Source organism: Antechinus flavipes, chromosome 3 (assembly GCF_016432865.1).
Source record: "Antechinus flavipes isolate AdamAnt ecotype Samford, QLD, Australia chromosome 3, AdamAnt_v2, whole genome shotgun sequence".
NCBI classification, from domain to species: domain Eukaryota; kingdom Metazoa; phylum Chordata; class Mammalia; order Dasyuromorphia; family Dasyuridae; genus Antechinus; species Antechinus flavipes.
Window position 1 is genome coordinate 51,612,016 of NC_067400.1, and position 25,934 is coordinate 51,637,949.

The 25,934-nt window shown below is 35.0% G+C and overlaps 1 protein-coding gene across 1 annotated transcript in view; it reads right to left on the reverse strand.

Moving 5' to 3' along the window:
* LOC127553002 (uncharacterized) overlaps positions 1-25,934 on the reverse strand; it is a 51,416-nt gene that overhangs the window by 2,510 nt on the left and 22,972 nt on the right. The window contains exons 7-8 of the mRNA XM_051983361.1: positions 12,390-12,525; positions 8,355-8,461 (exon numbers count right to left, since the gene is read on the reverse strand). Of these exons, the coding sequence (XP_051839321.1) occupies positions 8,355-8,461; positions 12,390-12,525 (243 nt within the window). The remainder of the gene's footprint in view (positions 1-8,354; positions 8,462-12,389; positions 12,526-25,934) is intronic.

The following is a 25,934-nucleotide window of genomic DNA, read 5'->3' on the forward strand; positions in this document are numbered from 1 at the left end:
GCTCAGATTTAGCTTAAGATTTCCTTAAACTCAAGGGAATGAACATCATACTCAATAAACTGGTGGTTTCTCATTGCCTCTAAGGTAAGACATAAACTTCTGTGCTTAGCTTTTAAAGTCCTTTATAACTTTGACACAAACTATCTTCCTAGACTAACTTGTTTCCTTGTTTCCCTACCTAAAGTCCACAATCTGATTAAATAAGCCTTCCTTCTGTTCCTTACACACAGTGCTCTATTTCCCACCTCTGCCTATCTCTCTTACTCAGAAAGTGTTTCCTCTTCACCTCTATCCTGAAGAATCACTCTCTTTCCTCAAGACTCAGTTCAAGATTCATTTTCTTTATGAAGTCTATCTTTATGCCCTCAATGAGGCCCCATATCTCAAACTACCTTGTATTTGTTGTCCTATCTTATATTTCTCTATTTGATATTTATTATGAAAACATATACATTTGTATATGTTTACGTGTGTATGTTTATTCTCCTCCCTCATATAATGCTAGCTACTGACTGATAGACATTGTTTCATTCTTTGTACTTGTATCCCAGGAGCTCCTGGTCCAATGCCTGGCACATAATGGATACTTAATACCCATTGACTGGTGTTGGTTTGAGTATGTGCAGTCAGACACTTAGGTGCTGAGGACACAAAGAAAAATCGAAAACAGTCCCTGGCCACAAGAGACACACATTCTAATGGAAAAGACACCATATCCATATATAGGTATATAGGATACATTAAAAAACATATTCAAGGTAAATGGAAATAAAAATGGAAGGCATTAATAGTTGGATGTTAACCAGGAAAGAGTTTCTGAAGAGGAGGCATTTGAACTGAGTTTTTAAATATGTTAAGGATTCTTAGAGGCAGAGCTGAAGAGGAAGAATAACCCAGGCACAGGAAAGAAGGGTTAAAGTCATTACAAAGGCACAGAGGAAAAAAATGGAGCATTAGGAACAGCAGTAGACCTAGTGTAGTTTTGTGAATGCATTGGACAGGAGTAAGAGGTAAGAAAAGGGGAAAGAAAGAGAAACGCTTTACAGAGGAATTTATATGTGATTCTAGAGGTAATAAGGAGTCACTGGAATTAAGTGGAGTATGAGTGACATGGCCATGTCTTTAGGAAAGATACTTTGGCAGTTATGTGGAAGATGTATTGGAGATGAAAGAGATTTGAATCATACAGACCAACTAGGAATTTAATGGAATTATTCAGCCAAGAACTGAGGAGGACTGGAACTAACATGGTGGTTGAAGGAAACTAAGATGGTAGCTGAGTGAGTGGAGAGAATGGAATGTAAAGGGGAAATATGGAGTTAAAAACCATGAGATTTGGCAAGTGATTGGTTATGCGGGGTGTCTGTGAGTGAAGAATCAAGGATGACTGTTAGGTTCTGAATCTGGGTGGCCCAATAGTAATGAGGAAAGTCTGAAAAGGAGTGGCTTTATATATGTTTGTATAATTTAGAGCTAGAAGGAGTTTTCAAGATTGGGATTTAGGAAGATCTATCCTTTATATAAGCTGTCTATGCCCCTTCTTCCTATCTTATATCTGGAAGCTTGCTTGCTGAAAACAACCGATGTACAACTTTGATGTCCCCTTCCCTTTCCCAGTCAAAGATAGGAAAACAATCAGATGCACCTAAGTAAGATCCTGTTCCTCATGTAAAATCTTTTCATTTCCATGTATTTATGTTGTGTGGAATAGCAGAAACATGGAGAAAATGTCAGGAGAGCATCTCTTACCTGGATTTCTGTTACTTTTTTCCTTCCTCTTAGGCATGAACCTTGTATCTCTTACCTCCCCAGAAATTTGGTTGTATTTTTGTCTTGGTGATAATGATAATGATTTGTCCTTACTTCCCCTTCCCTTTTCTTCCCTCTCCCTGCTTTCAAGTTTAGTACTTTCTCTTGAATGAGATCGCAGGCACTCAAATAACAAATCCTATTGTATTTATCATTCTTGCTGGCTTGCTTTTTGGTGAAAATATCTAAGCACCTTAAAAAGATGCAACAGGACTGGGGAGCTAGGATGACCTGATTTTAATTTTACTAGCTTGAAAACATTAAACCTTGGAGAAGAGAAGATCTTCTTGCTCCAGATGAAAGTTTGGGATCTCTCCTCTTGTCTTCTGACTTCAAATCCAGTGCGTTTTTCACTATACCATATCACCTATTATCAACCCCCAAAAAGAATGCCATAAAAACTTAGTTTGCCTAAGTATTCTGTATAACTTAAGACACTACATAAATATATGAGCTATTCCAACTCTCCTTAATGCCCTTCAATAAAGTAAAACCACTCATGATTCTTAAGAAATAGCTTTCTGGTACATTCTTTCATTAAAGACAGACTATTAAAGAGTACTTAGTAGGCAATTAAGTAATTTCATTCCATTCATTTAGACATTATAATATATTTTATATTTAACTTGTTAATTGGTAAATGAAACTGTGATTATTTCCAAATGGAAAAACAGCAATACAGATCCTCTGAACAAAACTTCTATTTTCAAGGATGTCGCTAATTACTTTGCATTGAAAATGGTACCATTAGAAGGAAATGTATTTTGCCCATAAAAATTCACTTAATTAACATCATTTTGAGTAGCCAATTCTTCATGTTTATGCCCGCAGTTTCATTTGATTCCTCAGTGTATCTGAAATGATTTTAGGGTAACGTGTAGATGGAAGATAGAAACTTATTCAACATGATTCTGCATTTTGTTATTTGAATAATAAAGAAAACACTTCCTATTGCTTCTTAATATGTACTTTACTCTTTGTACTAGCAAAAAAAGAAAAAAGAAAAAGAATGAGTATAGGTTTACAAATTGCATTAAGTGAATGGAATGGAATATTATTTTACCATATAAAACAAAGAAACAGAGAAACATAGAAGGAATAATAATATTATTATTAACTATAAGAATATTTTGTCTTCACAACAATTGTGGTAGATTGTTTCCATTTTTATCCTTATTTTACATATGAAGAAACTGAGATAGAATAAGTGTCTGATCTGGAGTCATCCAGCTAGTAAAGTACCTGAAGTCAAATTTAAAGTCAGGTCTTCCTGACTTCAAGTCTGCTCTCTAGTCATTGTAGAATACATACATAGAACAAAGTAAAAAAGCAGGAGAACAATATACACCATGATATGCTAAGGTAATGGGACAAATGGTGGTGTAGTAGAAGAGTGCTGGGAACTGGTGGTGCAATAGGTAGAGTGCTGGACCTAACAGTAATCTCTCAGAGTTCAAATTTGACCTCCGGTACTTACTAGCAGTGTGACTCTGGGCAAGTCACATAATCCTATTTACCTCAGTTTTTTCATCTGTAAAATGAACTGGAAAAAAATGGCAAACAGTTACTCCAGCATCTTTGCCAAATAAACCCCAAATGGGGTCATGAAGAGTCAGACATAACTGAAATGACTAAATAAGAACATAATAATGTAAAGAAAAGCAATCCTAAAGGACAGTTAAATTCTTAGAGATATTGACCCTGGAAAACATTTTAAAACAGCCTTCTTTTTTCCCCCAACAAAAAGGGGAATTAAGAGTGAGGAATGTTGACTACACTAAAGTTTTTCTTTTTCCATTCTGCTTTAACTGTTTTTCTTTGTTACAAGTGAAGATTCTGCAGGCATCCTGGATTTATAATGTAAAAAAAGGTCATTTAGACAAATTAAAAAAATGTTTTAAGTACTTTGACTTTGTATTTCTAGTTTTTAGTTGAACAGTCAGTAATTATTCTCTCATTGTGTAGATTAAAACACTGAGACATAAGCATAATACTTTGCAGCTCCAAGAGCTCTCATTACAGTTATTTTCTGTCAACACATGTGAAACTTTAAACAATTAGCTGACATTATAATGATGTGCCTAATGAAAAAGAACCCTCAGGGCTGAGGAAGAGTGCAAGATTTAAAACTCTCCTTTCCTACTTACTTAAATTGAGATGAATGTCATAGCTACCTTTTCTACAAGTTCATGGCACATAACCTCAGGGGGATTCTCCACAGTGCTTGATTGCCCCACTCTACTTTCTCTCCCCTCTATTCTGCTGTAGATAACCCATTCCAGATTTTGCTCCCCTGCCATCATAGCTACCACACTTATTCCTGATGCTCTGATTTCCCATTTTGATAAGGAGTTGACACCCATTTTTAGCTGACCACACACCTTAATTCCCTATCTCCAGTTCTCAAAATGTCTCAGTATTATGGCTCTCTTTTCCTTCCTTCTGTCAAGGAAAAAAATTGGTATCCCTCTTTCTTGCTAAGGCTAATAATCTTACTGTCTGAACATTTCCATATCCATTCTACCCCTAACCCAATGCCAAGTAAAAATACATTGTATGGGGCAGGATTGCACAGTGAAAAGCTTTCTGGAAAAGAGCCAGAGGACCTGGATTCAAATTCTAGCCCTGATAGTGAAACTACCAAATGGGACAAATTATGCTGCCTTTCCTCACTTAGTTTCCTCATGTGTAAAACAAGAGGGTGGAAATAGACAGCTTTTGAGGGGTCCTTTCCAGTTCTAAATCTATGATCTGATGATATTCTTTCCCACCTCCTATCCCTATCTCTACTAGCAACATCATTGGTAGTCCTAGATTACATGCTTTCTAGATGTGACTGAGAAAGGCAACTGAGCTTAGAACACATAGCTATTGATTCCTGAGAAAGAGAAATATACCAGGAGAGAATGATTTTTTTGAGGTAACTAAGCAAGAAGATTGGAAAGAAATAAAAAAAAGAAAGATAGATAGAAAGGAAGAAATAAAGAAAGGAAAGAAAGAAAGAAAACATCAAAGGAAAAAATAAAAGATGGAAGAAAAAAGGGAGAAAGAGGGAGGGAGGGAGGAAGGAAGGAAGGAAGAAAGAAAGGAAGGAAGGAAGAAGGAAGGAGGAAAGGAATGAAAAGAGAGAACAGATAGGGCAACAGCTATAGATAAGGAGACAGGTAGACAGGTAGACATAGAAAGACAGCTAAATAGAAAGGAAGGAAGAAAGAAGAAAGAAGAAGGAAGGAAGAAAGGAAGAACAAATAGATAGGGAAACAGCTATGGGGAGGTAGAAAAGTAAATAGATAGATAGATAGATAGATAGATAGATAGATAGATAGATAGATAGAAGATAGCTAGGAAAATTTACTAAGGCTTACTGTATGTTCCAGTAACTAGATGTTGGGGATAAAAATACAAGCAAGCAAAATATTCTCTCCTTTCAAGGAGCTTTCATTTTAATAGATAAAGACAATACATAAAGGGGAATTAGAATGACTGTAGAGGGGAAAGGGAGGAGGAGGTATATCAGGTTAACATATGGTGTGAAGATGGTTGAGAAGTCCTAAGAAAATAAAAGCAGGGATGATCTACTAAAGCTTGGGCTGGTTCCACAGTCAGAAGAAGAGATAGTTAAAGAAGTGTGTACAAACTGGAGACCTACAGATTCCTGCCACAAAGATCCCAGTGCATGTGATATCAATGGATGTGATCAGCATGAACCTCAGAAAAGAGCTTATTGAATGATGATGGTAAAGGAATCTTCTGGAAGTAGTAATGAGGAGAAAGAAATATCTTCCTCTTTCTCCTCCTTTTGTCCCTGGAGGGAAGGTGGGAAGTGATATGATGGTATAGAATAATCAGCCCAGTTTTGGAGAGGTAGAGATAACTGTGTTTTCTTCCAGAGAGTAACCCTTTCTCCCAGAAATCTCCCAGCCCATACTCCAGAAAGAATATGAGGTAAAGAGAAATAAGATGAAAGGGAATATGCTAATGGTATAAATAGTTCCAGAGAAAAATGTTATGGTGATTAAAAGGTTCAAGAGACATAATTTCTAGATAATTTAATCATTTTGTTAACAAAGTCAGCATGTTTATTAATAAAAGGATTGTCATGTGGTAGGTGATTATGATGGAATATTATTGTTCTATTAAAAATGATAAGCAGGATGCTCTCAGAGAAACTTGGGAAGTTCTCCATGAGTTCAAGCAAAGTAAAATACAGCAATGTTGTGAGATGATCAGCTATTAATGATTGTGCTTATTCTCAGCAATACAATTATCCAAGATTTTTCTGAAGCTCTTATTGACAATTGCTATCCATACTCAGAGGAAGAACTGATTGTGTCTGAATACAAACTGAAGCAAACATTTAAACTTTATTTTTCTTGAGTTTTTTTTTTTTGGGGGGAAATCTATGTTTTCTTGCAACATGATTTTTATGGAAATGTTTTACATAACTTCATATTGCCTTCTCAGTGGGGAGAGGGTGAGAAGGAAGGAATCTGGAACTCAAAGTTTTTAAAAGCAAATGTGAAAAATTGTTTTGCATGTTACCAGGGAAAATAAAAATATTAGAATAAATTAAATAATAGAAAAAAGAAAAGAAAAAATGTAAGCTAGATGAGGGCAGGATTTATTTTCATTTTTTCTTTTATATTCTATTGTCAAACACATACATTTTTTTATTGTTGAATAGAAATTTATCAAGTCCTAATACTTATTCTTAATGCTCATAAGGTTATAGAATTAGAAGTCATTCTGTCCAATTCCCTTACTTTACAGATGAATAAACTGAGCTTTAGAGACATTAAGAACCAAGATTACAAAGCTAGTAAATATCAAGAGCCCAGAAATGAATTGATTGGCCCAGTGGCATGTCTAGGAGGTGAACTTAGCAGTCTCACAACTATCAATTTCCAGTAAAACATAATTTTGTTCCAAGGGACTTTTTTTTGGTTGTGTCTGATTTAATTTGATGTAAAAGTAATATGTAAATACTGTAGTATATATGCATACTATTACATATATATTATTTTTGTTCTATTCTTTATAGAAAAAAACCAAGCTTAGTGGAACATATATTATAATCTTTTACTTTGTCATCCACACATAGAATACTTGTGAACCTATGCTTCCATTTCATGGATCACTCCTCTCCTCCCCAGAAATTGTCCTAAATACAGACAAGATTCTTCAAAGAACTAAGCCTAGCTAAAGCTTTTTCATCTATTGGCTGCAATATTAAAAATTCAAATGAAAACAGGTGGAATTTTAAAAAAACTATTATAGTTACAAAACAGACAAATGGAATAACTCAGCAGGAGCTGAGATTATGCAGTGTTAGCAGCAGGCAGTTAGGCAGTCAGGCAGACCTACTGACACATGTTTACTAATTAGGTAAACAGTTTTGGGGAGAAGGTTCAATCTGTTGAGTGAGTATCCCTTAAGCATCTGAAAAAACTATAGAAACACACCCTGCCCTCATGTACCCTCAGGACTCATATTGGATACGTGGAGTTTAGACATTGTCCCTTGCAGTCTTGTTGCTACCAACAAGCATACCATTCGGAATGCTGAATGGAAAAAAAATGGGAAAACTCATTGATGGAACAGGATTAAGGATGCATAATCATTATTGATCACTACTGGATCAGGAGACAAGATATAGGGCCAAGTGAAGAAATTGACTCTAATTCATCTTTTTCACAAGAAGGAAATAAGTATTTATCAAGTGCTTACTGTGTGCAAGGCACACTATGGGTGCTTTATAATATATTCTACATTTTGTAGCTGAGGAAACTAAGGAAACAGGGACACTAAGTGTCTGAGGCTAGATTTAAATTCAGCTCTTCCTGACTTCAGGGCTGAGGCTCCATCCACTGTGCTATCTTTCAGAGTTCAATAATAGCTATTTAGTTTCTATGTTTAAGTTCCTTGTTCCCAACTTGCACTGACAAGTGCACTGTATGCACGATGTTGTCTTCCATACTACTTTCCTGACTTAGCTAAGTCAAGAAGAATCCTTCCTGCACAAAAATAGCAGGTGTCTTAACTCTGTATACTATAAATAGTGCATTAAGTTTTTCAAAGAAGTGGAATTAAACAATAAAATACACTTAACAAAATTGGACTGAACACAATTTTGCCATTCTTTGCTGATTCAGAAGGCCCTAGAAAACCATATAATATTTGGGACTATAAGAAAGGAACTTTGGTTCTCATTTTATGGATTATGAAAACACTAGAGCTTTTTTGAGCTTTCTGGGTGTTTTGTATCTAAATAAATATGAATTTATTATGTATTTTCAATATATTTGTGAAGAGTTTAAACAGAATAGGTAGAAGTCTTTAAAAAATGAAAGAGAAATAAAACTAACAAATTGTACAACTTACTAATAAATTGTATAACTTTGCAAATCGACAGGAAAATCAAGCAAAATAGGTCTAGTTCATGGTAGTCTTTCTGAAACACATGTTTTGTGAGCAAAAAAAGGTTATAAAACAGTGAAGAATACAAATTTTTAATTCAATAGGATAAGGAAATATAAATACTCTACCTTTTTTTCTCTCCTTTAATGCTTCTAGTATATCAATAGCAGCACTTTCTCCCAGAACATTATTGCCAAGATCTATTTCTCTTAAGTGGTCAGAATATTTTATAAGACTGTATCAAAAGTGAAAAAAAAACTATTGTAGGTCAAAATGTGGTTAGTCATAGAACATTGTTTAATTATTTTTAAGTGTTGTCTGTTCATAGTCACACCACGCTACCACAGTGGCCTCTTCTCCTATTTCCCCCAGTTGACAAATAGTTTTATCTTTCCCTCTTTTTCTTTAAAAAGATTGTTACTTCAAATTTAACAAATGTTGAATAGATCTGAAATTTTTATGTACATAGTAGAATAGAAAAAGAGGATTGTACATGACATTACAATCTCTATTATTTACAATTTGCTTTCCTTCTAAATAAATTTCACCTCTAACTTTCAAAGCTGCTCTGTTTATCTGTGCTTCTCTGTTGTCAGCATCTCAAGTTGCTGGTGCTACTATAAATTAAGCCACAAGACCAAGATCTATGTCTCCTTTCAATGTGAAACAGCAAACCCCTGGATCTGTGTGAGAATGATAGCAGTGAATGGTCCCTTCCCATGGGGCTGATGTGTTTCTGTATAAGCTATTACAGAACTTGGGAAGATCAATTCTCCTTGTTTCATTAAAGACTGAGTCTGCTGTCCATGTGGCTGAATTTCTTGCCTTTCTGCATTTCCACCATAAAATCCCATTTTCAGACATTTATGACTTTACTTTAAAAGTGAGTGGCAGTAGCTGTGTGACCCTGGACAAGTCACAACCACAATGGCCTCAGCAAAAAAAAAAAAAAAGTGAGTGGCAGAGAGAATTAAGAGTACAACAACTTTGCCCAGATACAATGGTTTAAGAAGACGATGAGCAGAAATCTTCTCCTCCACATCTAAAGTCTTTCCTGATTTCCTAATTGATAAATGGTTAAAGAATATAAATAGTCAATTTTCAGATGATGAAATTAAAGTCATCTACAGTTATATAAAAAATTGCTCTACATCACTATTGATTAGAGCAATGCAAATTAAAACAACTCTGAAGTACCACCTCACACCTCTCAAATTGGCTAAGATGACAAAAAAAGATAATGATAAATGTTGGAGGGGACGTGAGAGAACTGGGACACTAATGCATTGTTGGTGGTGGTGTGAAATAATCCAACCATTCTGGATATCAGTCTAGAACTGTGCCCAAAGGGCTATAAAACTGTGCATATCCTTTGACTCAGAAGTGCCATTATTGGGTCCATATCCCAAGGAAATCATAAAGGAGGGAAAAGAATCCACATGTGCAAAAATGTTTGTAGAATCTCTTTTTGTGGTAGCAAAGAACTGGAAAATGAGTAGATGCCTATCAACTGGGGATGGCTGGACAAGTTGTGGTATATGAAGATAATAGAATATTACTTTTCTATAAAAAATGATGAACAAGTTGATTTTAGAAAAGTCTGGAAAGATTTATATGAACTGATGCTGAGCGAAACAAGCAGAACCAGGAATACATTGTATACAATAACAGCAATGATCAACTATGAAAGATTTGGTTCTTCTTAGTGATTCAGTTATTCAAAGCAGTCCCAATAGACTTTAAACAAAAAATGTCATCTGCATCCAGAAAAAGAACTAAGGAAATCAACACATATTATGTTCATTTTTTTTTCTGTTTTTTTTTTAATCTCTCCCATGGTTTTCCCTTTTGCTTTGATTTTTCTTTCCCAACACGATTCATAAAGCAATGTGTTAAAAATAAATAAAAATAAAATAAGTAAAATAAAATCTTTCCTGAACAAGAGGATGAAAAAGAGGAAGCAGCAAAAATCTGCATCCATATTCTTGAGAAAGGTTCCAGACAATGTTGGCAACAGATTAATCATCCTGTAAAATACACTTAATAGAATTTTATTTTTTGCCAATTACATGTAAAGATAGTTTTCAACATTTTTTGAAAGATTTTGAGTTCCAAATTTTTCTCCTTCCCTCCTTTTTTTTGACCCTTCCCAAGAAAGCAATCTGAAATAGGCTATACACACATAATTATGTTAAAAATATTTCCATACCAAGTCATGTTGCAAAAGAAACTTAGAACAAAAGGGGAAAACCATGAAAAAGAAAAAAACAAAAATACATTAAAAAAAAGTGAAAATAGTATTCTTCAATCTGCATTCTGAATCCATTGTTCCTTTCTGTTTGTGGATGACATTTTCCATCACAAGTCTTTTGGAATTGTGGGGATTGAAATCTTAAAGCTGGAAAGGAACTTGGATGAACATTATCTAATTAATAAGAATAATATCTTTAATATGGTGCTTAGTATGGACCAGACCCTGGGCTAAGTACATTATAAATATTTAATCTTCACAACAACCTAGGGAGAGATGTACTATTACTATCCCTATTTCAAAGAGGAAGAGACTGAGGCAAACAGATATTAAATGACTTGCCCAGAGTCATAAATAGTATCTGAGGTCAGTTTTGAACTCAGATCTTCCTTATTCCAAGGCTTGTGCTCTATCTATGGTACCATGTTGCTGCCTAGTGCTGCTAGTGTTGAAACCTCGAATATGATCTAACTGTGAGTATTTAGATAAACTGTGGGAAGCATGTGAACTTAGGGGGGGAAATTACATCTTTAATTTCATTAACCTCTAGCTCAAATTTAGCATTTCCTTCAATTATTTAAAAACATGATCCTGATACATTGTTGGTGGAATTGTGAACACATCCAGCCATTCTGGAGAGCAATTTGGAACTATGCTCAAAAAGTTATCAAACTGTGCATATCCTTTGATCCAGCAGTGTTTCTACTGGGCTTATACCCCAAAGAGATACTAAAGAAGGGAAAGGGACCTGTATGTGCCAAAATGTTTGTGGCAGCCCTGTTTGTAGTGGCTAGAAACTGGAAAATGAATGGATGCCCATCAATTGGAGAATGGCTGGGTAAATTGTGGTATATGAATGTTATGGAATATTATTGTTCTGTAAGGAATGACCAGCAGGATGAATACAGAGAGGCCTGGAGAGACTTACATGAACTGATGCTGAGTGAAATGAGCAGAACCAGGAGATCATTATATACCTCAACAATGATACTGTTTGAGAATGCATTCTGACGGAAGTGGATCTCTTCGATAAAGAGCTAATTCAGTTTCAATTGATCAAAGATGGGCAGAAGCAGTTACACCCAAAGAAAGAACACTGGGAGTTGAATATAAACTGCTTGCATTTTTGTTTTTCTTCTTGGATTATTTATACCTTCTGAATTCAATTCTCCCTGTGCAACAAGAAAACTGTTCGGTTCTGCACATGTATATTGTATCCAGGATATACTGTGACATATTTAACATGTAAAGGACTGCTTGCCATCTGGGGAGGGGGTGGAGGGAGGGAAGGGAAAAATCGGAACAGAAGTGAGTGCAAGGAATAATGTTGTAAAAAATTACCCTGGCATGAGTTCTATCAATAAAAAGTTATTAAAAAAAAAAAAAAACATGATCCTGAGAAGGTGTCCATAAGCTTTATCAGACTGCTTGAAGGTATTCATGGCCCAAAAAAGGTTAAGAACCCATATTCTAGTTATACCAATCTGCAAACTCAGAGTCACCTGTGACTTTCCCTACACTCTTATCCCATATATCCAATCAATTGTCAAGACTTGTTGATTCTATCACCTATTTTTCTCACATCTGTTCCCTTCTCACCACTTACCACTCTGCAGCTATACCACCTTAGGTCCAGGCCAGGGAGTGGTCAACAACCACAATCCAGGAGGCTTTGAAAAGTTCTCTCAGTATTTCCACATGGAAACTTGAGTTTCCTCTAATTTTCCTCTAATTTCATACATTCTTTATTAAACATTCCAGATTCCACTTTAGAGAAGGAGGTGATCATGGAAAAATTTACCCAGAACTGCTGAAGATGATGGTCACAATGAATCATGAGCATGAACCTGAATCATAAGAAGAACTTGAGCATAAAATTGACATCTTTTAATATCCTCTGATTAAAACTTACTGTGTTAAAAGTTGAATGAATTTCAATACACCTCTTTCTCCTTCTTTTCCTCTTCCATCTATGCCATTGTCAGCCAAATTCAGCTTGATTAACCAAGGACCAATTTCAGAAGATCCTTTTTTATTTTTCTTGATTCCTGTAAAAAAATGAAGGTCTTTGAAATAATTTCCATGTTTATTCACTAGCTTAATTGACTATATATTTAGACCTAGTTTTGTCACTTACCAGCAACGTATGATCTTTAACACCATCTTTAACCTCTCTGAGAAAGCAATGTGGAACACTATCTGGGATCATTACTAAAATGATATTTCTCTGATACTCACTTCCTTTACTTTTCCTTACTCACTGTAAAATGGGAATAATACTAACATTGCCTACCTATCTTATAGGTTCCCTGTAGGAAAAGCACTTTGTAAACTTTAAGATGATATATAAATAAGGGCAAACACTGTGTGCAGACTCACAGCATTTCTTAATGCAATTTGAATACTAACATGCTTTAATTTCGAATATAGCAAATATCAATAACTATAATCCATATAAACAAAAGCATTTTGGGGGGGTCCTCAATAATTTTTAAGAGTGTGAAAGGGTTCTGAGAACAAATATTTGAGAAATACAGATCTAGCTAAAACCTAAAATAGACAAAAATTAAGGAGCCATTGTCCTAATTGTAAGAGATTGTTCAGTCCCTATGAAATTGGGCCAAGGAGTGCTAACTATTAAAGGAAATCTCTTTAGGTTAGGATTCATCAGTAGGCCAAGTTCACCTTGTCTGAAGAGAAAAATCAATCTCTATTTGTTTTCTTTTGCCAAGAGTTAAGAGCTCACCCTTCATGCAACTTTCTTAAGTGGCATTTGCTGTTAAAAAAAAAAAAATCCCTTCCTCTTCTACCCCTTCTAGAAGCATGTCTGCAGGGGATATGGGGCCTGAACTCAGGAAAAAAAGACTTTCCTTTGATTAGAAAAGAGACTTTCCCATGAAAGCAATGAAAACTTTTCCTTTTATCTCAGGAAATGAGACTTTTTCTTCTCATTTATTCCCCACCCCCATATGTGAGGAATATTTTTTTAAACTTTTAAAAACTGTTTTCTTTGGATCTGAGTCCAATCTGCTTAAGCTCCATTCAGCAAAGAATAGATTTTATTTTTAAATTCAATTCAGAAAACATTTACTATATGCAAGTCATTGTGTTAGGCTGGGGTCACAGCCATTACCCTCAAGGGACTTAAGAGACACTAATATTCTATTTTCTTGCAAAGTGGATTTGACAGAGACTTAACTTGTCAGTGGTTTTAATTTTCCTATAATTTGAAGTTGACTAATTTTAATGCAACTACACAATATATAAATGATAGAAAATAAGACTTGAACAGGAAGCTATAAAAAACCTTTCTTAAGCTTTTTGCTCTTAAAAATTGAGAATACTCTCTCTTCCCAAGTGTTTTTATGTAGGTTATATTTATTGATATTTCTCATATTAGAAATTAAACATATTTGCATTTTCATGGCAATAGTTTTGATGTTGTGAACCTCCTAAAAGGGATTCTTTGGGCTGTGTTGTCAAAACAGCTAAAGTTAAAACTAACTTATAATAGTATTAGCATAATTGAGAGCACAAAGAAAAAGGAAACAATAAGGAATTGTTCATATTTTCTCCTATCTTTTTCTTCAGTCCTGGAGCTTGACCACCACATTTCTACCTGAGTTGAATTTGGGGTTTCTTTCAAGTTATGATATAGGAATTCTGTTAAATTATACTTTGCCTTCTATTTCCAATTCTTCTAGGTATTTTTTTTTGCATTATTTCATGAAGTAGTGTATTCAAGCTTTTAATTTTATTTGTGGGTTTTTTTTTTGCAGGGGGAAGGGGAAACCATTGATTCTCACATTGTCTCCCTGGATTCCATATTCAAGATAAATTGCTTTGAAATTGAAGACCGAAGGTGTCTTTATTTTGTTCTTCTTTTTCTCTGTTTTTTTTGAAGTCCAACTCTCTTAATTTCTTTATCAGAGAGTCTCTCTTTTAAAGAGATTCTCTATGATCTGTTGAAAACTATTCTTTTGTTGGCCTTTTATGTTTTCCTTTAAGAACTCTAGTTTCTGACCCAGATCATATCCTTATGTCCTCTAAATAACTTTAGTGATCTTGTGACTACTCCCAAGAGTAATGCAATTGATCCATGATAATTTCTGACATTTGTTATTTATCAGTATTGTTCCTCTATTCTGAAGATCACTTTCCTTTGCTCTAAATATTTGTTCATTTTATTGAGGCCTCTTTTTGGTTGCTTATTCATTTTCTTTCAGTTCCTCCACTGTTTTTTCTGTCAGGTTTTCCTTGTGGTTCATTTGCCCATCTGACAAAGCAGATTTTAGAAAATATTTACTAACTAAATGACTGAGACGAAACAATTCTTACCTGCAAATAAATACTGAGGGACTGCAACATATACACAGACAAATAAGTGCAAAACATATACAAAGCAAATACAATGTGATGAAATATTCTTTTGCTTTCAAACATTTTTTCTTTCATTCTAATGAATGGAAGCTGAGTTGAGACCCAGACTCACTTAGCCATCTTATTGGATGTTGGGGAGATATTTAGAGGAAAGGGACCTCAGTTTGATCCCTCAGATCAAACTATCTTTTTGGCTATCTTTTCTTGAACTCACTGAATTATCCATGTATATTACATTAATTTTAAAGGGAACCTGAAAGCCATATTTATGTTATACTTAAGCTATCCAAACCATTAAAATATATCTGTTGCTTAAAGTATTCAAACATGGGAATTTTGCTAACATAGTTAGCTACATTACTGTATTTATTAAATAGGGAATCTTAAGTTGTTTATTTTAAGGGATTTCCTGCTATGGGGTTTTAACCAAAGTTCAAACAGAATCAGATAGTTTCCTCATGATTTAAAACAAATTCCTTGGAGTAAAGAAGAGTACAGGCCCAGCTCCTGGCTATAGATAATGATCCCCAGCTGCGTTCCTAGCTTCAAGCCTATTTTACCTATTCTCATATTTCTTCATCTCAAAGGAAAAACAAAGTTTATCTTCAATTGCCTTTTGAGGTGTTATTAAACTAACTAATGCTCCTCTCCCCACCCAAGAAACTCCAGCATTGTGTGGGCAGTTTTTTCCTTTCTTTCAATGATTTGTTCCTTCCTTCTTTTCTTTTCTTTTATATAGTCATTGCAATACTGAACTAGAATTGAGGCCTTCTCCTACTTCTTCCCAGTTGAAAATAATCACAATTCCCTTTGATTACTCTATCTGAACTGATTCTGTCACACATTTAGTAATATGAATGATGGTGAATGACATAATCAAAAATCAAACTACAATATCAAAGATTGAATGGATGAGTGTCAACTTTTTATACTATACAGTTGTATGATCAATCCATTGAATTAGTTCCTATATACAAAAAGATCAAGGCTAGAACACTGGGATGAATTGAATAAGATAGAGTACAATGGGGATAAATGTAAAGTTTTCCAATTGGGTTCAGTCAACTTCACAAGTACAAGATGACAGAGTTTTGGTTAAATTGATTGAAAAGATCTTGATATTTTAGTGGATTATTTGAATGGAGGCAACCAACCAAAAGAGATAACACAATAATCATCTACACTGAGAAATATGGAATATCTAGGAATTAGGAGGTAATAGTCTCCCTATATTAGTCCTTTAGCCTCTGTCTGCCTTAGTTTCCTCAACTGTAAAATGAGGATGATAATAGCACTTATCTCCCAAGCTTGTTGTGAGGATCAAATTACATAATATTAGTAAAGTGCTTAGCACAGTGTCTGGCATACCTACATATGCATATGGTAGGTACCTAATAAATGTTTGTTCCCTCCCTTCATACTATTTCCTAGAGTATTACATGTAGTTCTAGGTGTCGTTTTTAGGAAGGACATCGATAAGCTGGCAACTGTCTACAGGAAGACAATCAGAATGATGAATTCAAATTTATACCCTATGAAAGTTGGTTAAAGGCATTAGGGAAGCTTTCCCTGAAGAAGAGAAGACTTAGTGGGGCATGATATATGGAAGATGATTAAGCTGATTTTACCTGACTCCAGAAATCAGAAATAGGATCAGTGAGTCAAAGTTTTTTGTTGTTGTTCAGTTTTTTCAATCATGCCTGATTCTTCCTGATCCTCTTTGGGTGTTTTCCTGGCAAGGATACTAGAGTGAATTGTTATTTTCTTTTCCATCTCATTTACAAGGTGAAGTTTCTAATCCAGGATGACCAGAGTCTGAGATAATATTTGAACTCAGAACAATAAGTCTTTCTTTCTGATTTGAGGCCCACGTTGTCAAATTTAGGCATGACGTCAGGACAAACTTCCGAGTGATAGGATTTATTCTGAAGCAGAATGGCACTCCTCAGGGAATTGTGGCTCCTCCACCATAGAGATGACTCAAAGTCAAGTTTGGATGGCTACTTGACAAATTTCGAGAAATTCTTTTTTCAGATATAAGTTAGACTAGATTTAACAGCAAGAGATACAAAGAGAAATTCCATTTAAAATAACTGTCGATAATATAAAATATTTGGGAGTCTACCTGCAAAGGCAAAGTCAGGAACTATATGAACACATAAATAAAGGAAAATTTAATCAATTGGAAAAATATCATGTGCTCATGGGTAAGATGAGCAAATATAATAAAAATGACAATACTATCTAAATGCAGTGCCATACCAATAAATACCCAATAAATTATTTTACAGATTTAGAAAAAAATAATAAAGTTCATCTGGAAGAACAAAAGATCAAGAACTTCAAGAGAATTAATGAAATAAGCACAAATAAAGGTGGCCTAGCTGTGCCAGACCTAAAAATATTTTACAAAGCAGTGATTATCAAAACCATTTGGTGCTGGCTAAGAAATAGAGCACTTGGTCAGTGGAATAGGTTAGGTTGGACAAAATAGCCTATATTGGATTTAACATATGTTTTTACCATGTTGAACATATTGATTACTTGCCATCTAGGTGAGAGAGTAGGGGATAAAGGGAGGAAATTACAACACAAGCTTTTATAAGGTTAATGTTAAAAAATTACCCATGCATATGTTTTGAAAATAAAAAGCTTTAATAAAAAAATTAAGTTAGACTAGATGGTCCTTGGACTCCATTCCAACTCTAAAATTCTGTAATATATTGAAGAAGCATTATAGGCAATGAGATGTTTTTATGGCTTCCTTCCATTGATGTGAAGCACATCCTTCTTGTCTCTGGAGATAGGTTTGCAAGCCAGAGAGGAGGTTTGTGCTATTACAAGTTGTAGGGGGGAGCAAAGTGCAGACCAATAGGATGATTCATGACTGGCTACTTGGAAGTCTGTCTGTTGAGTTTTCCATTGTTCTGCTGTTATCAAGGATTAAATACCCGGCAAAGAATCTCAGATTTCAATTCAGTTGTTTCCTGTTTGGAACTGGAAAATCTATTTTTGAAAAGACATAACTTGACTCTTAAACTTGGTTCTTGCCTTTCTGAAGTGGAGTATGGTGCTAGAGATGTTAGGTGAGGATAGAGGATTAGTTATGGAGGCACAAGTTTTGGATTCGAATCCCACCACTGCTCCTTTTTAATGGGTAATCTTGATCAAGTTGATTAACATCATTAAGCCTCACTTTTCCCAACTGTAAAATGAGTGAGTTGGATACATGTCACCTCTAAGACTGCTTCCAGCTCTAAATCTACATGTCGTTCTATGATACTATGATGATCACCAAGGTAAGAAAAACTTTATTTAAAAATATAAATTTCCCCTATGTGTGGCAAAACAATTTGATATTACAATGCTCTAAACCTAGAGTAACCCACTTTTGGCCCATCCACTCCAGGCAATGACTTGTCTAATCAATATTTCTATGGGAGGGACCAAAAGTAAAACTGTGATAAATGCAAAAGCACTTGTATGCATCTTATCCTTAAATTTTGTGCTTGTAAAAATAATTCAACTTCTATTTCTCTGTCTCTGTCTTTTTGTCTCTCAATCTTTACCTCTCTGTCTCTTCTTACTCCTAAAATCTCAAGGTTAAAAATAGTTTTCAAAAGCAAGGAATGAGTCTTGAATTAGGTCACTATATAGTGAAACCGTTTGCAGAACCATTCTGAGTCTCATTGTTTCTCCTTTTTAGCTCAGATAATCCAGGAACTCTTCTGACCTAAAAATGGCTGAGGAGGTCTCATTACACTAGACCCAAAGATTCAACTTGTCACTGCCTCATCTTGAGATTGTTTTCATGACATATTGGTCACTCTAAGTGTTAGTATCTTCCCTTCAAAAATTACCTTTCATTTATATTTATAGATATTCCATCTATATAAATATCTAGTATTTATGTGTAAGCTCCTTGAAAATCTTTTTGCTTTTCTTTGTATTCCTTTGTTCTGTTGTTCAGTTGTTTTCCATAATACCTGAAAACTCATTTGGGCATACATACTACAGCAGTTTGCCATGTCCTTCTCCAGATGATTTTACAGATGAAGAAATTGAGACAGAGTGAAGTGACTTAGCCAGGGTCACACAAGTAATAAATATCTGAAGCCAGATTTGAACACAGGAGTTCTGCTCTGACACTCTCCACTGCAAAACCTAATACTCTATTTTAATCTTTTTAAAAATTTAAGACCCAGGCTCTCTATCTTGTCCAGTCCCAAGTGCAGAGAATACTCTTTAATTTGTTGTTTCCAGTTTGGGATAATATGGACCTCTTTAAGCAATCCAGTGATTCTCAGCTTGGTGAATTCAGGGGCTTAGCATATTGCTTCCAAACAGTGTGGCCATCCAAACAGCTTAGGTCAGTGAGACTCAGAAACCTTCATGAAGTTAAGAGAGAGACACCAGTTTGGGCCTTTCTGATACCAGGGATTGCATGCATACACACTTGGCTCCCATAAGTAGTCATTCCTTAATAAACATGTACTGATTGATCAAACTCAAGGTTCAGCTGAGGCAAGATTCAACTGTTTTTTTCTGCTTTTAGTCCTAAAGGGCCTATTACTACCCCCAAGCTGATAGACAAATTTCATTTCAGTGGGGAGGTAATTATAGATTCCTTTAAAAAATTTTTCTGGTTATACATGAATATTATTTTTAAAATACACATTTCTTTATGAATCATATTGGAAGAGAAAAATCAGAACAAAAGAGAAAAATCATGAGAGAGAAAAAAAAGAAGAAAAAAAGTGGACATAGCATATATTGATTTACATTTATTCTCCATAGTTCTCTCTCTGGATGCAGATGGCATTTTCTATCCAAAGTCTATTAGGATTGTTTTGGATCATTGAACCACTGAGAAGAACCAAGTCTTTCATAGTTGATCATTGCATAATCTTGCTGTTACTCTATACAATGTATTCCTAGTTCTCCTTGTTTCAATCAGCATCTGACTGTGGATTCTTAAAGAATATACCAGCAGAACAAAATATGAAGAATGAGACACATTTTTGGACACACACAATACGGGGATTTGTTTTGGTTGACTATGAATATTTGTTATAAGGGTTTTGTTTTTGTATTTATTTGGGAAGAAAGATAGGAATAGGAGGGAGAGGAAATATATGCTTGTTAACTGAAAAAAAAAATATGCCTGCAGAACACCTAAGTTCTACAAAACCAGAAAGGTATCGAGTGTGAGATTAGTCATCCCAGAATCCTTTGTTCACTCACCCATCAAACATGAATTAAGTGCTGGGTTGGGCACTGTGCCAGGTGGTAAAAATAAAAAAGATAAAACTTGTAAACAGGCAAATAAATAATAAAATAATATGAGTTGGGGGTCTCCTAAAAACTGGGATGGGTTAGGAAAGGGCCTGTCAGTCAATAAGCATTTATTTAGCACCCATTATGGGCCAGATGCTGTGTAAAGAGCGAGGGATACAAAGACAAAACTACAATCTAATGAGCTCTTGATCTAAGTTTTGAAGGAAACTAAGGATTTTTAAGATATGGCAGTGAGGAGACCTCAGATTTCATACCAAGGAAATAACAGCCTCTGCAAAATCAAGGAGATGTTATGGGGCACAGGGAGGAATTCAGTGTGGCTGGAACATGGAGTTCATGAGAGAGAAGTGTGGAATAAGACTAAAAAAAGTGGGGTGGGACCTGATGTCAGGGGCTTTAAATGCCAAGTAGAGGAATTTGTATTTTATTCTAGTTTTTCACCTTTTTTGTGTCATGGATGGGTTTGGGCAGCCTATGGACTTTTTCTTAAAATCATGTTTTTAAAAATGCATAAAATAGACTATTGAAAATACCAAGAAAACCAATTAAATTGAAATATATAAAGATTGCAAATCCAGTCTGGACTCTGATCTCCTATTTGATTTTCAATTCAAAGGAAAAACTGCAGAAGTCTTATTGTATACGTTCATGCCAGGGTCTAATCTGTATTCTACAACATGCTTTTAAGACAAGAGTTTCTTTCAAATCTAAAGATTATCAAGTCAAGGGCAATCTGAGGCAGGATCTTACGCTTCAGCAAACAGACGTTTAATTTCTATTAGTGTAGAAATGTGTTTTTTTCCCTGATGTCAACTTATAAATAGCTAGTTTATGGAAAATTGTCAAATACAGATAATGGTTTGGGGGCCAATAATAAGGAAAGAGAGAATTCTGAACGAAGTTTTAACTGGAATGGTAAAACTGTGACAACTTTCCAAGCAGCAAGCCAAAAGCCTATGGTCAACAAAGAATAGAGAATAAAAATAGCTTGGCTGTTTCCAGTTGGGACCAAATGGAAAACATCTGGACCTCTAGCTCAGAAGGTTAATGCAAATCACCTCAGTCTGACCCTTTTATTTTGAAACAAGTGGAACTCTTAAGCCTTCAACCAAGGGAGAAGCAAACAACTCAGTGATTGCAAAAGTCAATTGTTTTAGTCATGTTAGTAATAAAGTTTTATGTTTGTGTGTGTGTTTTTAAACTTTTGTGAGAATGCTGGAAAAGCCCAATAAATCGTAAGATAAATTTCTTTGGATTTCACAGGATCACAAGACCGAACTAGAAGCAATCCTCAGGTATTAAATAAAGAAACTGAGGTCCAAAGAGGCTAAGGGATTTTTGCCCTATATCCCACAGAGTACCAAGAGGCAGAGCTAGAGTTCTCACCCAGGTTTGCCTACCCCCAATCCAGCTAGATCAGAGGCAACTACCCTGGGGTTTATGACTATAATAACAACTTGAATTTCTATTGTGCTTTAAGGTCTGCAAACGCTTTCAATTAATTAATTTAGTTTTTAAATGTCATTTTAAAATGAAATTACATACGTCTTTCAAATGAGAAAATTATGCAAGCTGCTATGTAATAACCCATTTTAGAGATGAGGAAACTGAGGTTGAGTGGCTGACTTATCCACAGTGACAAAACTAAGTCAATATGTGAGGTATGATTTGAATGCAGCTCTTTCAGACTCCAAGTCCAATACTATCCATTGTGCCACCTGTTTTTAAGGTCATTTTGAAAATGTTTTGATAACTGCATTTTAGCATAATTGTTTTATTTTGTAATCTTCTGAATTTAAGGCATTTTCTTGACAAGGGAAGGAAGATACTTTTACTCTGAAACTGCTATTTGGAATGGCTCTAGGAACTTATTTATAAGAAGAAAAAGAGGGAAAGGAAGGAAGAACGGAGGATGATGTCAAAAGATTTTGATATTGGTCACAAACAATTTAAAGGCATGAAGAATAGACTTCCAAAGTGATCATAATGCAAAAAAAAATTTAAGATGGACAAGATGTTTATAAAGATTAAAGGCAAAGGGCTTCCTGGGTACAAATTATGGACATGGCGGCATCTGTGAAGAAATTGTGGTAAAAGTTAGGGAACCTAACTGGATTTTATGTAGAAAATCAGGGCAAAACCTTCAAAACTGCAGCCAGTCCCACCGGTTGTAAGGAAGGGGAGGGACTAATTTCAGATTGGAAAGGTTATGGGTCCTTGTGAAAAGGGAAGCTTGCTTCTGGAGCTAGGAGTTAGAAGGGGAGCTCTAATACCTTTATTGTCTTTATAATAATAATTTTCAAAATTGTAGTTTTCCTTGCTTTTCCTATGTAATTTATTTTATTTCTGCACTAAAAAGCATGATTGTGAGAAGGAGCCTATGGAATTCCCCAGGTTGTCACTGGACACCATTCTCCAGAGGTCAATGGACAGGAGGAAAAAAAAAACATTAAACAAGTCTAGTCTAATGGAGACCTCTTCTGTTTGCTGTTTATATTTGGAGCAGAATACTTTCTTTGTTCCAGAAGACAGTGATTCTGAATAATAATTTAAATCTTCCTCCCTCCTTCCTTTTTTTTCCTCCTTCCTTCTTTCCCTCCCTCCCTCCTTCCTTCCTTTTTTCCTTTTTTTTCTTCCTTCCTTTCTTTCCCTCTTTCTTTTTCTTTTTTCCCTCCCTCTTTTCTTTCTTTCTTTCTTTCTTCCTTTCTTCTTTTCTTCCTTCCTTCCTTCCTTCCTTCCTTCCTTCCTTCCTTCCTTCCTTCCTTCCTTCCTTCCTTTTCTTCTTCTTCTTCTTCTTCTTTCTTCTTCTTCTTTCTTCTACTTCTTCTCTCTCTCTCCCTCTTTCCCTTCCTTTTGTCCTTCCTTTCTTCCTAGATTATTGAAATCCTTTCCTGATTGATTTTCCCATCATACTCTCTCATCACCACTGTTTCTCCTCTATACTGGCACCAAAATATTTTTTCTTAAGCTCTGATCTGACCATGTCATTCTACTCAATCAACTCCAGAGGGTCCCTATTGCTTTTATCTGTCTTTCCAGCCTTATCAGACATTATTTTCTATCCCTTACACTAAAAACCAGAGGAATGGACCTGCTCTATTCTTTACATAGATCATTTCATCTTCTCTCTTCATGTCTTTGAGTTGGTTGTTACCAGTACCAAAACCCATGATGACATTCTCCCCAGTTTCTCTTTTTACATAAATTTTTATTGATATCATCTGTTTTTTAGAACAATTATTCCAAGCCTCCCTCCTCCCACTCTGAAAAGTTACTCTATATAACAAATAGTATTTTTTAGAGGAAAAAAAATCAGCACAATTGATTTGAACTAATCTTGAAATCAGAAAGACTTGGAGTTAGATTCTACCACTGATATGTGTTAGTTATGTGACTCTGGTAAGTACCTAAAGCTAGATCTGGAAGCTACTTGGTACTTTGGACAAAAATACCAAATCCTGCCACTTATTACCTGTGTGAGTCATAAGTCACTTAACTTCTGTTTCCTTAGTTATAAAATGGAGATAATGATGGCATCTCCTCTCCATGGTATAATTTTAAAGTGCTTACCAAAGAGTAGACACTTAATAAATGCTTATTTTCTTTTTTTCTCTTTTATATTTAATTACTTGGTATTTATCTAGATAGTAAAGTAAATAGAATTTGGCATTCATGAAAAATGACTGTACAACAACAAAATTTATTTTAATATTCTGTGTATGTATGTATGCATATACATGTATGCATATTCAAATACATACATATATATGTGTGTAAGATATAGATATATATTCTAACTGGGAAACGAGTATACAGATATAAATATATGTATATAGATATGTAAAAAAATGATACAATATATATGCAAATATACATATATGAAAGAAATGGCAAACTACTATAGTATCACTGCCAAGAAAATCGCAAATGAGATTACAAAGTCAAACATGACAACTGAACAATAAGAAATATACATATACCTACATGCACAAATATACACACACTTAACCATAAACATGTACATACACATATAGCTATACAAGCGTATATATCTATGTGTGTGTGTGTATATATATATATATATGTATATGTATATATACTTGTCTCTCAGTACCCACAGTGGGTACTTAATAAATGCTTGCTAAAAAAAAAAAAATAAAACAACAACAAACAAAATGCTTGCTGATTGATTGAACAAGGAAACAGCAGCTCAGGTTTATGGAACACATTCAACACAACGATGGGACTGAAAGGGCTCTCTGGGATCCCATTGTCTAGCTCGTGCTAGAATTTAATGCTAGGAAGCTCAGCATTAATGTAATCCAACCCCTTGGATTTTACAGATAAGGCAACCAAGGCCTAGAGAAAGTAAATTATTCACTGCACAGGTCATAATCAGAGAGCAGGAGATTTAAGAACCAAAAGGGGCTCTAAAAGTCATTGAGTCCAGTCCCCAGAGAGGAAGAAACAGAACCAAAATTCTAAAGTCTTTGACTACAAATTCTACATACGGCCAGGAGTCAAATTCCTCATTTCTCATTTATCTAAACATGGGCATTTTTCCATGGAATAATTTTGAAATTTCCTTCTCTTCCCTACATTATAAAGCCAAAGACAGGATTCTCTCCCCTTCTGGATCCAACCTCATTCCCTCTCCTGTTAGGAAATGTCCACAGCACAATTTGAGTCCTATTCTGATCCTGTTTCTCTCTTCTTTATTCCCATAATAATAATAACTTCCATGCATATAATTCTTACAGTTTACAATTTGTTCTTCTTTCTACCAGATATTTACAACAACATTTTGAGAAAGGCAGGTCAGGGATCATTCTTCTTATTTGTGTAGACTTAGAAGTGACTTCCTCAATATCACCCAAATAATTCACAGCAGAAATGGGGTTAGAACTCAGGTTTCCTAATTCCCTGTCCAATACTCTTAAGACTGTCTCCCTCACTGCTGCATATTGTCCTGGACGTGGGATTATTCTTCCCTCCAGGTCCCTTCAGGCTTTTCCAAGCAGAACAGAAGAGTAAAACGAGTTTTGGGTTCAAATTCCTGTGATTTGGGGCAAAACATGTAATCTCTCCGAGTCTTCCTTTCTTCATGCATAAAATGAGACCACTGGCTAGATAGTTTCTAAGGTCTCTTCCAGTTTTAAATCATAGATTCTTCTTGCTTGAATCCACTACTTCATGAATGTTTTTTAACTGGCCCCTTTCTCTGACTCCCTCCCTGATCCACAGATGAAGGAAGAACTATTTTTTTAAATAGTGAATTCTTTCATTTTCAATTGCTCATATAATTATAATTCATATAATTCATTATATGAATATATAGTTCATATAATCTTATTAATAGACATAGAATAATATGCCCAAATTAAATAGTCCAAAAATTGTAAGTACACACATTTTATGTTTTCTATGCTCTTGAGATGATTTGTTCTGCCTGATTATAGACTTCTTTGTTGGGAATCAAATCAATAAAATGAGCAATATGGTTAGATAGGTAAAAGAAAGCATAAATAGCAGCTGTGCCCCAGGCTTCCTCATGTAACTCCATCTTCTGAAAATTTTCTCCTCATCAGCCTAACAGCAAGAATAAACGCATTGCCAACTGTTAGGATCATAAGTTGCCTTCCCCCTTTTCAATTAATGATGGTCTGATTAGCTAGACAACCATTTTTGGAATGTGTTCTGTACAGAGCTCTATGAGCAATTAAATCAGTAGGGAGACTTGTTAAAACACTTATAGCTAGGGTGGTAAGTTCTTTTATCA